We start from the raw sequence: 15,308 nt of genomic DNA on the forward strand, positions 1-15,308 counted from the left end.
AAAAAAAAAATTAAAAAAAAAGAAACCTAAGATAGCATGATCTCTCAGGGGAGGGGAAAAAATCAAATCCAATTAGGTATTTTCGGATCATATTTCCATCTTCTCTTTTACCCAGGCTTCCTTACCTTGGATTTTTGACTCCACTTTTTTTTTTTTAATCTCCACATCAATGAAATCATTTTCAGGGGAGCAGTTTCCTCGGTCCCTCCTGTCTGGCTTTGCAGCGTTATAAGGAGCACGGACTGGATTTCCTCTCTGAGGCGGCCAATTTCCCAAGCAATTAAATGCTGTTTATATTCCAAACTCTGTGCTTGGGTTGAAATTGTCAAGCTTGATATTACCTGACTGGTTGCCTGAGATGTATCCCCAGCTAGTTCATTCTACTGTAACTGCCATCTATTAAATTTTCCAATCTGTTCTCTCAAGGGATCACACAGTACTTGGCAAAGGTGCAGCTCCTAAATTCTGCAAATTATACTCATCTATATAAATATATATTTTTGAAATGGCAGAGCTTGCAAATTACTTCACCCAATTGACATCCCAATCTGTGATCCTCTAACGGGAAAGGCAATGCCATGTTCCTCTGACGTGCAAAGACATTTCTGTGCTGGCTTCTTCAAAAAGAATAGGAAGGTGCCAAACTTTTTTGAAATCCCTCCAAGAGGTCACAGAACCAAGACGCTAGTTTTCGTCACATCTAAGCGTAGCACACAAGTGGATAATGCACAATGTACAGGATATTAAAGAAAAAGCTATTTGTTCCAAAACCAACAATCCTGGTTGAGGGTGTTGCTCGTTCTCATTCTGGCCACTCCTTATGATTTGTAGCCTGAGTGGAAAAGGGAGATGATGCCTGTATTTGCCTTTTGTGGGCTTTTTGTTAGAGGAACACCCATGGCCTATATATTTATGCCTGTAAGACAGGCCTTCCCTGAGCAGCGGAACACACACCATTGGCAAAAAAAAAAAAAAAAAAAAAAAAAAAAGCAAGCCCTCAGTAGTCACAGGGGGGCATTTCAGCCATAGCAGCAGGTCATTAGGGACTCCCAACGCCTGAACAGGGGATGAGGGTTAGAAGCAGAAGTCCTTCTGAAAAGAATCCTCTTTTATTTTATTTATTTTATTTTATTTTTTTAAGAATCCTCTTTTAAAGAATTCTCTTTTAAAGAAACAGAATGCCGACCTCCTATCCTCCTAAAATAGGTTTTGGGCAGCTTTCACACATTTCATTTAGTGAAAACATCCAATCCGCTTTACACACTGCCAGCAATATATACTAGCTATGCTCTAAAACACTCCAAGATCAATCACATCCCTCTTCTGATAAGAAATCTTTAATGGCTTCTCCACTGCTTATGGAATAAACCCCAAATCCAGAGGCAGCCTTCAGGGCTCTACTATCTGGCCCTGGACTGCTTTTCCAGCTCCACCTTGCTCTATAAAGCTCCATGCATGCAGCTCTCACATGGGCTGTGGAGCAGGCCATTTGCATTTCTCCACTTTTGCCAAGTTCCCCCTCTGCTTCCTTTTGTTCTTTTTCCTGGGGCTCCTGCCTCTGACCCCAATGTCTTTCAGCCCTTCTCCTGGGAAAGAAAAATCTTGTTTAACATGCACAGTTCTCCTCTGTGAAGATTTTTTTGATACCATCATCAACACTTGCCCCTGTGGTCCCAAAGCACATTGCTCCTCTGTTGGGGGACACTCATGCCACTGGCTTTGTACTACACTTAATCACTGACCCAAGACCCCTGGGTGAGACCAGCTGCTGTAACCTGTGTTCTCTCATTAAAACCTGCCAGTGCCCTGGGTGGCTCATTGGTTGAGTGTCTGCCTTTGGCTCAGGACGTGATCCCGGAGTCCTAAGATCGGATCCCTGCATGGAGCCCGCTTTCCCCTCTGCCTATGTCTCTGTCTCGCTCTCTGGGTTTCTCATGGATAAATAAATAAAATCCTTTAAAAAAAATAATAAAATCTGCCACGCCCAACGACCTGAGGAAGGCCTGACGGTCATTTGCCTGGAAATACAGAGGCTGCTCAGATGACACAACTGATCAACAATGGGAGAAGAGTTCACACCTATGCGTGATCCTGAGTTCAAGCGGGGCCCCTTTGCAATCGTCTGCAGTTCACTGGGGCAGGTACTGAAGCCCCCCTACGGCCCTATTCCCTCCTTCCCCAGCATCAAACATGCGAGAGGCCCACAGCCACCTTTAAAGACCTGAACTAGTCTCATTTTGGTTCCTAACTATTCTGGAGGCAGGGATGCTTTGTCCACATTCCTCTCGCACCGTGCACAGACGAGCCCAGCGCCGCTTCCCACGTGCGTGATGCGAGGCTTGGCGGAGAGGTGTGAAGTCCAGCGGCGGGGGGCGCACCTGCACCTGCCCGCCCGCGGGATGCGCGAGCCTCGCCCCTTCAACGCGCATGCGCGCGCCGACAGGCACCTGCTCCGGGGCTGCTGCGGCTGGGACTCCTCCACCCCGTGGTCCACGAACCGCGTGGACAGCAGGCGCGCGTGCACCGGGAGCACCTCGGGGCGGGGATGGGGGTGGGGGTGGGGGCTGCATCGCGAGCAGCCCCGGTGTCCCCCGCTGGCAGGTGCCGCCACCTGCACGAAGTCCGCCAGGGATGCACGGGGGCTGGCGAGGGGAGGCCCCTTAGCTTTTTTTTTAATTTTTAAATTTTATTTATTTATGCATGAGAGACAGAGAGAGAGAGAGAGATGCAGAGACACAGGCAGAGGGAGAAGCAGGCTCCATGCAGGGAGCCCGACGTGGGACTCGATCCCGGGTCTCCAGGGTCACGCCCCGGGCCGCAGGCGACCTGAACCGCTGAGCCCCCCCCCCCCCCGACCTCCCCTTACCTTTCAGCTTGTCGGCCAGCAGCGCCGCCTCGTGCTCCGAGTAGTGCATGATGGCAGGTGGCGAGGGCGGCCGCAGCCGGTCCTCCTCCAGCTTGCGCCGGTGCCGCTCCTCGCGCGCGCGCATCCGCTGCTTGCACTCCCACTCGTAGAAGTCGTCCCTGGCCTGCGCGAAGTCCACGTGCAGGCGCCCCGAGTCCTTCTTGTCCGTGCTGGACCCTAGCCGCATCCGGTAACCTGAAAGCCACGGAAAGGCCTGACCTGTCACAACCTCACCAGCATCATCCAGGCCCCTCAAGCCACACTGGGGGAGCTTTCGCTTAATTCCATTTTTTTTTTTTTTTTGCCCAGATGAAGGGCACTGCATTGTTCCCAGAGGAGGTGGGAAGTGATTACCCTCCTCCCCAGGGATGTGGAACCACTGCCAACTTCAGCTTATTAGAGGCTTTGGAGATAAACTTGCTTCTGGGAGGTGTCTCAGCCCGTCACCTACCCACTTTGCAAGCCAGCGTGACTAAGAAGGGGACCTCAAGAGCCAGGTCACTTATTGTCACTCTTTCCTTCTTCCCTCTGGCTTCCAGGAAGCTCAGGAACAAATTCGGCATGTGGTATATCGCTTCCTCCCCTGACCCCCTCTTCCCCTCTCTGCGTTTCTATGGCCTTGGTGTTAGATTTTCAATTTACAGGAACTCTGTTGTAGAAGTGCTCTTAAATTCTTTGTAGAAAAAAGGCAGGTAGGAGTAAATAAAGAATATCTATGATATTTAAAAGGATCTACAAAGTAAATTCCGTAACACCTCACTCGCAGATTATTGCTTCATTCCCCTAGAAAATGCTGCTCAATTCTCTCTCGGCAGCTGCAAAAGCCACAATTACTGAGGCAATTTTGCAATGCTGTTTTATTTCCACTTATCCTCTGGGGCACACAGGAGAATATTTTACCTTCAATCAAGAGGCCTCACTGCTGCCTTCCTCCTAGCCCTGCAGCACCTCATCTGGCATGCAGCACCACACAAATTGTCCACGCAATCTTTGAAGGCCACAGGAGCCTGTGGAGCGCAGAGCTAGACCGAAAAAAAAAATGGGCCTGGAAATCTTTGGGGGATTTACTGCGAGGTACCCAACTTATAACGATGATGTGCAAAAACTGGATCTGAGAAATCAACCCGAACACAACTGAAACCAGACAGCCAGCCTAACTTCAAATGGAGAAGACTTGGCTTTGAGGCTGCTCTTTAGTTTGGGGTACTCAGATTTTAAAAACATAAATTCAGGTCCCAGCAGGATCACAGCTGTCGGGGCTGCCAGAGGAAAGAGCAAAATGAGCACTTTTGCTGTGTAGGGGCTTTGCAAATGAGGTACCAGGGTGAAATGCTAGGCTGTACTACACCGATGTTCGAGATCTCCGTGGTACATTTCAATGCATTATCTTGGCATTTGGGTTGAAACTCCGCTGAAAACCCCCGCAGAGGCTGACTTCTTCCCTGTAGGGCGCCTCACACCTTTGGGAAGGTACAAATACAAAGCAGATCTCACATCTGATTCCTGTTTCGCCCTTCTCACTCCTGGGTTTAAATGGTGTTCTCTAAGAATGGGAAGGTAGAACAATACCTACCCAAACCGCAAACACTGGATCGCATAGGAGTGGAATTCATGCTAAAGCAGAGTGTATCTTGGTTCTGGGCCCTAGAAACTTAACGAGTCAGCAGGCCAAGATATACATACTTAATAGCTGAGGAGGCAACAGTGCCTAAGACTGGCCACTGTGGCCCTAAACTGGCCCAGTGTCTTTCTTCTGCTTACGTCCAGAGCATCACTTTTCAGATATTTCTGGTTCCAAAAAGTACCCTCTCTTTCACCAAAACATCATCATTAAGGCCTTAAAAGAGATCCTGATGAGGCTAAATCTAAAATTAGCTTGGCCTTCAAATGTGAACGTGGTCCTAAATTAGGCCTTCCAGCTGGGCCTGGGTTTGCAGGCGCTCACACACAGGAGGGGCAGCCTCCCTTCCCTCCTGCCCCTCTAGTTAATCAGCCTTTCAGATCTTCCCCGGACTGGTGTGCAACCTCCCTAGGGTGGCCGAGATGGAGCTGGGGGGACCCCTGTGCCTCTAGGCAGGGAGGCTGGAGGTGAGGCCTCTGCTGCGGGCTCCTCCTGCTGCCCAGGGGCAGAGCAAGGGGCAAGCAGGTGCCTGGCTCACAAGCAGGACCCGAGCTGGGAAAAGCGGGGCATCAAGGGATAAAAATAGAGGAGTACCTTCCACGTGCCTAAATTTGGGCCTGTTCATCTTTGGCCAGTGTCTCATGGGGTTCCTGATTGGGTCTAAACACTGGGTTATGTTGGAGTTGAAAGGCACTTTGGATCTCCTCTAACCCAGGTGGAACAAAGCAGTTGTTTACGGGTAGAGCTGTGGATACAGCCCACGTTCCCCGGGCAGGTCTGGGAGGCACAAGAATCGGTCCTTCTTTTACCATCTTCAGGATATTTGTGTTAAAAACAACCATTTGCTGAATGGTTCCTATTGTTGCAGGTGCCCTGCCAAGCACTTAATATCCATTATTTTGATTCATTCCTCGTAATCATTCTATGAGTTGCTACTGTTACTCCCTCAATTTTGCAGATGAGAAAATGGAGGCCAGAGAGAGGTTATCTTGCCCAAGGCACGTGAGAACCATCGCCACCACTCCACAGAGTCCCCGGCTGTGTTACAGATTCCTCTGATGCTAAGGCCCAGGAACACATGAAAAGTAAAACACAGAGCTATTTGTGTGTTGTAAAGTCTTTCTTCTATGTTTTGTCTTCCTTCTCTATTTTAGAATGCTTTCAGATTCCACTGGCCCACCCACTTTGTAAGGTTTTATTGGAATAAGGGTTTTAAGGTTCTCCATGTCGCTACCCAGGCTCATGAAAGTTGCAGTGATTGGTGTTGGAATAACCCCAGCTCCTGAGGTTTGCAAAGAAATTCCATGGCAGGAGGAGTGGCCTGCAGAAATTAAGTAAGCCTGGCAGTTGGATTCTATATATATATATATATATATATATATATATTGCTTTTTTCCCCTCTTTTTTTCTCCCCTCCCCTCATTGGCTTGGCCTCAGAAATAGGCAGTGAGTGTGCAGAGTGATAGACTGAGGCACACAGAAGGAGAGCCTTGTGAGAGGACAGCAAGGTATTGAATCTAAGCACGCATCTCCCTAAAACCACATCCCATTACCAGATCTATAGTTCTTAGATCTGGCAGAGGCCTCGATGACAGCCTCTGGTCACTTGCTCCGACACCCGCCGGCAGCACGGGGTCTAATTTTAACATCTGCAAACCGCCCCCCCCTCTCAATTGGCACCAAAGAAGCAGGTATCACAGGGCAGGCGTTACCACTGCAAACGTACTAGGCCCTCCTTGGGCAGTGATAGCGGGCCTTCCCCTGAGGCCCACCGGGTACTTTCTGCACGGGAACAATCTTGATTCGATACCCTGGGGTCTAGAAAGTGAACCACTTCTGAAAAACTGAAATCATGCTGAGAGAGTACTTTATTCCCCCAGGGAATTACATCCAATAATAATAATGGCCCTCAGTATTCATAATATTGGTTTTCATCTAATAAGCACTTGAGAACATTAATTAGAACCTCGACGGAATTCCTGAAGGCTGGTGGTGGGAAACCCTTCCTGCCACGACGTACACTCACAGACTTAACATTAGAGCTTCTGGAAGCCAAGGGAAAAGACCAGAGTTCCTCCTTTTCCAGCCCCAACTGTGAGGACTTCATTGTGCCAGTTGAGGCGAAAGGGAATAAGCTCGTATTAACATCACAAAACATCACAAAATGCCTAGAAAACCCCTTATGTAATGCAAAGTACCAGAAAGGTAAATGGCTTTATCAACCATGAATTCCTCTGCAAAGCGAATGTGACAAAAATTCTTCTTGCTTTTCCGAATTGCTGTAATATCACCGCACTGCTCAAAGACTTCTTGAATAATTTCCTCAGTAGCATTTTCTGGTAATCCTCCGACAAACACGGTCTTACACCCAGGAGGTCGTTCTCGTGTGGAAGGAGGTGGAAGATCTAATAATCACAACAAAACAGAGGGGTGTGCCTTTTATTTCTCTGCACTCCTCCTGGTTCCCCCCATGGAAGTGCAGCTGACAGAGGAACTTTCCACTCGGAGTCACGAGAAATTTCTACACCCACTTCCACTGATGGGAGCTGTCTTGTTTTCCCCCCCTCTCCCCTCCTCCTCCCAACCCTTACTTTCTGGGTGCCTTTCTACACAGAGTGTCTATGCTTGTCCATGAGCAAAGATAAAGCAAATGTTAGCATAATTTCATTTCTCCTTCATAATACAGCACCCCAGAAAATGGGGTGTGTGTGCGTGTGTGTGGGGGGGGGAGACTTCACAAAGTACGGAGCATGATGAAATGACAACATGATGGAAAACTTGGGCTTGTTATCTGCTTTGTCTTGCTGCGGGATAATGGATCCGCAAGGCAGAGGCAGGGAACACAACCCGCAAGCGCGTGCAGTACTTGCTCGGCTGGGAAACACTGGGCCTGAAAACAACACTTTTTTCAAAAATTCACATTTAAATGAGCCAACGATTACATTTGGGGGAGGCTGTAGGAAAAGATAAAACGTACACTGTCACAACATTTTACCTAGTTTATATGTAGATTACTAAAGCAATCTCCTGAAAAGTCCACTTCAAAAAGGCAACACTGATTAATATGAATAAAAAAAAATTCTAGCTATTTAAGCCCATAAACTTAGTATCTGAGACTAAATTAAAAAAAAAAATTCTGGCTCATTTATTTTATCAAATGTACGTTTCCTTCAAGCAAATGCAATTTGGCCCAGAAACTCTGAGATGTGGGCTCCCCCCAAAATTGCTAACTGCCAAATTAATTCAATTTTCCATCTAGCAAAGCACATTTCAGAGCTTTTCTCCCACATTTGTGAAGATGGATGGAAATGCTCACGTGTTTCACACTATGTTTTGCAGCAAATGCTAGACTTTGTTGCATGCAGAAAGATTCTTAATGCTGGATTATATATCCCCACACCACACATACTGCCTTCATGGTGTCAATTCAGCTCCTGGATAGAACACATGGACACATCCCCAGACATTTGTGCTAATCTAGAGACAGAAGCCTTATGTAGAATGGATCCCCACTTGTGCATCCATGCGGAAGAATTTTGAAAGCGCATGCAATGCTACATTAAAAAAAAAAAGAGAAAAGAAATAAATTTAAATGGATGAGCAGATATTTTCCATAGGTATCACTTACTTGGATTCTGAGGGAAAAGAGTACAACTTTTGCAGTGGATTATTTCTTTGACGACAGCCACTTCTGTTGGCGGCGGGGGTGGCACCAGCCCCAGGCCTGGTATCATTGGGTTAATGGGGGTGATCCCAGTCATCATGTTGAGGCCTGGATCAAAGCCTGGGACACAGATTGAGTCTGTGAAGTACACAAGATAACATTTGGTCTAAAATCAATTTTCATTGTTATTTTTGCTGTTTTCCTGCAAGGATTGTTCGACTTTATACTTTTTTTTTTTTTTTAAGGAATTTCTCCTGCCATAAGATGTAGCATTATAGAAAGCTATTCCAGAAAGGTAAAGAGAAAATAAAAGATGAACTTAAAACTACATGAAAGGGAAATTATATTACTTAAAACATTAACGTGGCATAATGGAACACAGCACATTAAAGTGGAAACCATGCACCATGAAGCTTTGCTATTGTTGCAAATATGATTTTCTGTTTCTTAACATCGGTGTGGTGTTTAGGCTGCCTTATGACCCAGAATGTGGGAAGAATATCATTTAACATTGAAGTACCCTGTGAATCTAATTGTCAGTCTGTTTTTATCAAAAGAGCCTTCTTATTCAAGTGACCTAGATTTGGAAAAGTTCAATTTATATGTGCATACTTTATAATGATGCATTCAGGTCCAACCTCACCTATTTCCCCCGGGAAATAAAAAAAAAACAAAGAGTGATTACGATGGCCGGGTTAAGTACACGCAGGCACAGGATTAATTGCGTACATTTCTGCATTCCACTGGATAATCACACTTTCTTCCTATAATTCAATCAACAAATAAATAATTGACCAACCTTCCTGAAATCTTTATGCCCTGCTATAAAAAAAAAAACAAAAACAAAAACAAAAACAAATTTACGCTCTGTATAAAAAAAGGGGGGGCAAAAAGAATGGGTTTTCCAATATAACCAATGCATTGTTTTTTTTTTTTTTTTTAGTGTAGTAATGAAACAAGTGATTTCAATGGTGATATACGAGGATTTTCTTTTCCTGAATAAGTAAGATTTATTTGCAAGCAGGGACTGTTAGAAGATTGTACTGAGTGTCTAAGGAGCGTTTCTGTTTGCAGAAAGCAGACACTCTCCCTGGTTCTCAGTAGACACACGGTAGCACAGATGCCACCAGGAGTAGTCACGGTGAGCCCTCCGCTACTCCTCAGCAATGAACTCCCTTTTCTTTTCTCAGTCTCTTATCTTTTCTCCCTCCTCCTCCTCCTCCACCTCCTCTTCTTCCTCCATCACTCCCAATCCTCCCTCCCGGCCCCTCTGATCTGTGGCTCCCAAGGTCAGCCTCTGCCTCGGCCCAGGCATGGCCTCACTCTGCTTACCTGTGCTGAAAGGTGGGAGAAGCCAGAGGCAGAGACACCCTTTGTTTACTAAGACACTCCAGAGCACAGGAAGCACCGGTAAAAACTTCCCAGTTCTGGGAAAAGGCTTAGGGATAGCCTTCCTCTATATGCTGGATGTTTCCACTCTTCCTCTGGGTTGAACAGAATAAGCAGGGTGATCCTAGATCTATAACTCCAAGAGGATGGCTGTCCCATTTCTTAGGAAATTCATCTAATTGAGAGTGTACCAGCATGACTTCAATAAAATGAGGTGGTTTTTTTTACCCCCAGTTTTGGTTTTGTTTAGAAAAAAACCACGTAAATATAAATGCCAAATAAGCATTCTCATTCAAAGGAGTCACCTTGACATTCTAGGTACTTCCTCTGTAATTATGGTTCTCAGTTTCTTCATTTGTAACATGGGATAATCTCTCGGGGCACTAGTATTCCAGGATTCTGTGCTGACAGTGCTCAAAACAAGTGATATACAGAAGCCATAAAAAGCCGGGAAGTGACAGAGACAAGATTCACACTTTGGTTATTCATTTAAAACCCTCATAAAGTTTCACAGGTCTTATCCTCATTTGACAGATAAAGAGATTGAGGCATAAAGCAGTTGAATGGAATCCTCAACATCACAAATAAATGGCACAGTCAGCACCAGGGCCTGGGTCTCTGGCTCCAAATGTAGATATGTCTCTTTTGACTATTTTTTTTTTTACTTTAATTTTTTTTAAAGATTTTATTTATTCATGAGAGACACACAGAGAGAGGCAGAGGCATAGGCAGGCTCCAAGCAGAGAGCCCCATGTGGGCTTGACCCCAGAACTCTGGGATGATACCTGAGCCAAAGGCAGATGCTCAACGAGCCAGTATGAGGGGCTCATCCCAAGACCCTGGGATAACAACCTGAACGGAAGGCAGACGCTTAACCCACTGAGTCACCCAGATGCCCCAAGATGTAGCCTTCTGATCCAGGTGCCAAGTCTAAAGGGGAAGTTCCAGAACAGACTGTTTTTTGGTGTCCTTATCCCTGAAGCAACAGACAGGCTTTCAAGGTGTCTTGAATAGATTAGAGATAGAAATATTGGCATGCGCATGCCTTTAATCTCATTCTGTGCATAAGATTCGTCTGTTTCTTGCTTGGCCGGGACCTCCGGGTTGTTTGCAGACACAGGGTGATTGAAGGCTGCGACCACTCGGGACAGCGAACCCTGTGAACCTACAATAACCAGATGTTTCCCCGCAAAATGAGATGAGGAGCCCGGCGCTTGCATTCTCTTTTAGTTGTAACAGACTTCTGTTTTCTTTTTTGGAGGCCAAACAAATAAGTACATCTTTAGAAATGGGACAAAAGACACTACTCTTGAGCAAAATATTTTCATGGAGAGCAAGAGTTACTTTGCTTTTTTCCGAGACATCAATATGAAGAGACGCTGAGGTTTAATGAAATCTGCATGGTGAGTGCAGTAGCTTGAAAAGAGCTTAGAAAAGAATTAACACTTAAATTATGTTGGACCTCAAAGGATCTGAGATTCAGTATTAGAGAGGAGGAAGGAGGGAAGGATTAGACTTTTCCTTTTTTTTTTTTTTTAAATAAGAACCCATTACTTTTTAACAATATATGAACAGATGGAAATTGTTTTCCCAAATAGCACAGGAACCTGCTATGTACTAACTCATTAAAGCAAATGCACAATTTTTGAGAGTCTGAGAAAGACACAGGCTCAGGAAGACAAAGGTGAAGAAGAGAGTGCGAAGCTCTAAGAGTCAGTTCCTTGTCTTGCTTAGAAAAGCTGCCCCTGTGAACTTCAGAGATAATGAGTTATAATTCCACTCAGGGAAAGGAGGAAGAAGGCTTAAGTTGCAGCAAGAAAGAATCCAATTAAGTGTAGAGTAGAACTTTCAGAAATTGTACTCGAGCAAGAGAAAGGGTTATTTATTTCGAAGCCCGCAGCCCCGTCCCGCTGTCCCCTGTACCGCAGCCAGCAAGCACAGAGGCGCCAAGGCCAGAGCTCAGCTAACGTTTCTTCCTCGCTGTCTGCTCCCAACTGCAAACGACAAAGCCAGAAACAAAAATCCTGCTTCACTGACTCAGACGTAGCCCAGTGTTTCATCAATTAGACGAGCATGTTTCCAGGGGCAGGTCGGGGTTTTGTGTTCAGGAGTCTAGAGGCATGACAGTTTCTTTCCATCCATTCATGTGGCATTTCCTGGGCACCTGCTGCTGCCAGGACCTGGTGTCAGGAACTGTGATATGTTCCCTATTTGGGGAAAAATCGCCGTGTTTAAGGAGAACACGAAGGATGGGCACCAGACTCAGCAGAAGAGTTGAGAAGTGTAAACCGAGGCTCACAGAAGGGCTCCCGAGGAGACCTGCCAGGGGGAAGCCTGATGGGCCTGGGGGACTCCAATCGGCTGAGCATGCGACACTGCGACCAGTGTCCTGGGGGCCTTCTCTATTCGTCCACTGCCCCTAGGGGTGGCTGGCCCCCTTCCTGCCCTTTCCCATCAATGCCTCACTGAAGGCCAATTATTTGAAATGAGAACTCGACCTCACTTGGAAGAGGCAACAGAGGCCTGTCAGGGGCAACTGGGTTCGGTGTGCGTGCGGCTGCTCTGCTGGGCTGAGGCTCGGGGACAGAGGTCGTCTGTGAGCGTCGGGCACGGGTGCGGCCCAGAGGGCAGGGCGCAGGGCTCCCAGGGAACAACAGGAGGAAAGAGGCCCTTCTTGGGCCCAAGACGAGCGGTGGGGCTGCTCCCAGGCAGCGATCACGAGCGGCAGGCATCACCCAAGAGTTTATTTTTTTATATTTTTTTTTATTTGAGAGAGAGGATGTGCATGCGTGTGTGAGTCTACTCCATCCCACAACCCTGAGATCATGACCGGAGCTGAAATCAAGAGTTGGATGCTTAACCAACTAAGCCACCCAGGTGCCCCTCCATTTGGTCTCTAATGGGAAAGAGGAATCTGGATTTTCAGTATAGTCTGCTGGCAATTCTGGGCTTCGGGGCTGGTATTCAGAAATACTCTGGGTGCAAGTAACAGAGACTGACCAACAATGGCTTTACACAAAGGGGATTTTCACTTTATTTACAAGAATTCTGAAGGAGTATGGCTGCTGGCATCAGCTGGGTCAAATGACGGTAGGGTAGGTCAGTGTCTGTGAGATTCTCTTGGCCTTTTTCTCATTGTAGCAAGGTGGCTGTTGGGGCTCCAGGCATCACATCCTCAATCAAGGCAGGAAGAATGGAGGGGCAGAGAGGTGTTACCCATGTCTGCCTCTTTTATCAGAAAAGCATAAACTTTCCCAGAAGCCCTTGTAAGACTGCCTCTTATATTGCACTGGCCTTACCTGGTCACGTGTCACCCAAGAGCAGGCGGGCCGGCTTCGTGGGGGGGCGCCGTGGCCAGGTCATCAGGCCTGAGCCGGGTTCTGACTCGGGGCAGGTGGAAGTGAGTGTGGCCACAGTGTGACAGGGTCAGAGGCGGAGAGAAAGGCATGACCAGGGAGGTTCCCTGAGCTGGCCCTCGGGCTGAAGGAGCAAGACAGGGTCCAGGTGGCAGGACCAAGGCACAGGGTTAGTGGAGGGAGGCAGACACCCCAGTTACGAGGCCTGGGGTCTGGGTCACAGCCTGGCCTGTGTCAGGAGGCTGAGTCTTATTTGGCAGGGTCCCAGGGCCCCCTTCCTTGTCCCTGAGGCCCACATGGGACCTCAGAGCCAGGAGATGCCAAGCCTGCAGGGGCTGGGGCCCACTGACGGGCTGCAGGGGCTCTGACAAACACGTCCAAGCTCCTCTCCTCTCTCCGGAGGAACTGCTGCCTCAGAATATGATCCATCATCACCGGACAGAGAAACCACATGATACGTGAGGACATTCTGTTCAGTGGACATTTGGGACGGAGACACGGTTCCTCACAGTAGTTTGCCACTGCAGGTGGCAAGCCCTGCTCTTCTACAACGCACAAGGTGAGGCTCACGGACTATTACAGGAAATGCTTTTTTTTTTCTCATCCTCTGTCCTCCTTTACTCTAGTATTGTTAAGGACCATTTCATGATCAACGAAGGAAAGCAGTTTCTAAAACGGTGAACTTGACCTGGGCAACAGCTGAGGGACCCTACGACCGGCTGGTCCCTTAACCTCTCTGGGCTTCAGGGTCTTCTTCAGGCACGTGTGAACATGATCACCAGACATACTCCCTCCCCAGGCTGGGAGCCAGGCTGGGTCCGTGGGAAAGCAGCATACCCACGCGTGAGGACCCCACGTCTGCCATCACGTGTGCCTGCGATCAGCTCCTGGTGACTCTTCCTAAGCCTCATTTCTAACATCTGCAAAATGGGGGCCGTCAGATTTAAGTGTGAATATTCTTGTGAGGATTGCACAGGATTAAAAAAAAATCGGAAATGTTTTAACATCACGTTCGGCACATGGCAAGTACGTGACAAATGGCAGCACTTACATGCGATGTTGAGAAACACGTATTTTATGTCTAATAACATTCGTGTAACCTTACATAAAATAGGTTATTACTACTCTATACACATAAAGGATCATGATGGTGATGACGAAGCATATCTTTTGACAAACATTTGAGCGCCTACCAGGTGTTGGGACGTTCTCAAAGGTACTTTGGCTGCAAAGATATTATCTGAGTCTTCAATGAAGACTTCAATGAAGCGACAGTCTGGTGGTCAACAAGACTAAACAGAAAATGCCAATACAGTAGGACGACTGTTGGGAGACACTTCAGTAAGAGGTGCTAAACGCAGAGGAGCCCAGAACCCAAGGTGGGATACCAAGGTGGGGCCTTATGGTTTGAATTTGGTCTCTCTGAACAGAGATGTTGAAGTCATGACTCGTCCCTGATAACTTTATTCAGACACGGGGTCTTTGCAGAGGCAATCAGGTTAGGACAATGGCAGACTCGATTACAGCGGGCTCTATCGAATATGACTGGTGTTCTCATAAGGACAGAAGAGACGCAGAAGACGGGTCCACACAGCGAATGCCACGTGACAACGCAGCAGAGATTTGGCTACGTAGCTGCAAGCCAGAGAGCACCAGGAACTGCTAACAAAACCCAGAGACGAAGGGAGAGACACGCAACAGATTCTTCCCTAGTTCCTTCCTGGAGGGAAGATGGCCCTGCCAGCACCTTGATTTCGGACTTCTGGCCTCCAGGACCCAGAGAGATTAGGGTTTCTGTTTTAAGCCCTCCCAGAGCTTGCAATACTCTGTTATGGCAGGTCTGGGAAACTAATTGGGGAGAGGGGGGCAGTGTCATAGAAGGAATGCTGGAGGGGGTGACAGCTGACCTGAGCGTTCGAAAGGATGACTCCTATGGGTGTGTAGAGAAGATATTCTCGGGGCACCTGGGTGGCTTAGTCAGTTAAGCATCTGACTCTTAGTTTTGGCTCAGGTTGTGATCTCAGGGTCATGAGATCGAGCCCCAAGTCCAGCTCTGTGCTCAGCGTAGAGTCTGCTTGGGATTTTCGCTCTCTCTCCTTCTGCCTTTCTCCTATTCGTGCTCTCTCTCTCTCTCGAATAAATAAAGGATTACCTTTTTTGCTTTTTAGGATTACCCTTTTTAAAAAAAGAAAAAGTACTCTCAAAATATATTTATTGGGATCATAAATACAAAAGATATTTCTATGTGTCCTCTTAGACGAAATGTTCGAAACCAGTTCCCGGGAGGCGGGATTGCTCTTACGTTTTCCCTTTGTGCAAAAGCCCAACCTTGAAGTGGGCTACATATTTATTAAGACTAAATCAACCCCACAG

At 47.2% G+C, this 15,308-nt stretch overlaps 1 protein-coding gene across 2 annotated transcripts in view; it reads right to left on the bottom strand.

The window, feature by feature from the left end:
- Window positions 1–15,308, bottom strand: part of ENOX1 (ecto-NOX disulfide-thiol exchanger 1) — a 247,744-nt gene that overhangs the window by 148,769 nt on the left and 83,667 nt on the right. For both annotated transcript variants that reach the window (XM_041730978.1, XM_041730979.1), the window contains exons 4-6: window positions 8,155–8,328; window positions 6,725–6,931; window positions 2,867–3,100 (exon numbers count right to left, since the gene is read on the bottom strand). In XM_041730978.1, coding sequence (XP_041586912.1) covers window positions 2,867–3,100; window positions 6,725–6,931; window positions 8,155–8,328 — 615 coding nt within the window. The remainder of the gene's footprint in view (window positions 1–2,866; window positions 3,101–6,724; window positions 6,932–8,154; window positions 8,329–15,308) is intronic.

Source organism: Vulpes lagopus, chromosome 16, assembly GCF_018345385.1.
Source record: "Vulpes lagopus strain Blue_001 chromosome 16, ASM1834538v1, whole genome shotgun sequence".
Taxonomy (NCBI): domain Eukaryota; kingdom Metazoa; phylum Chordata; class Mammalia; order Carnivora; family Canidae; genus Vulpes; species Vulpes lagopus.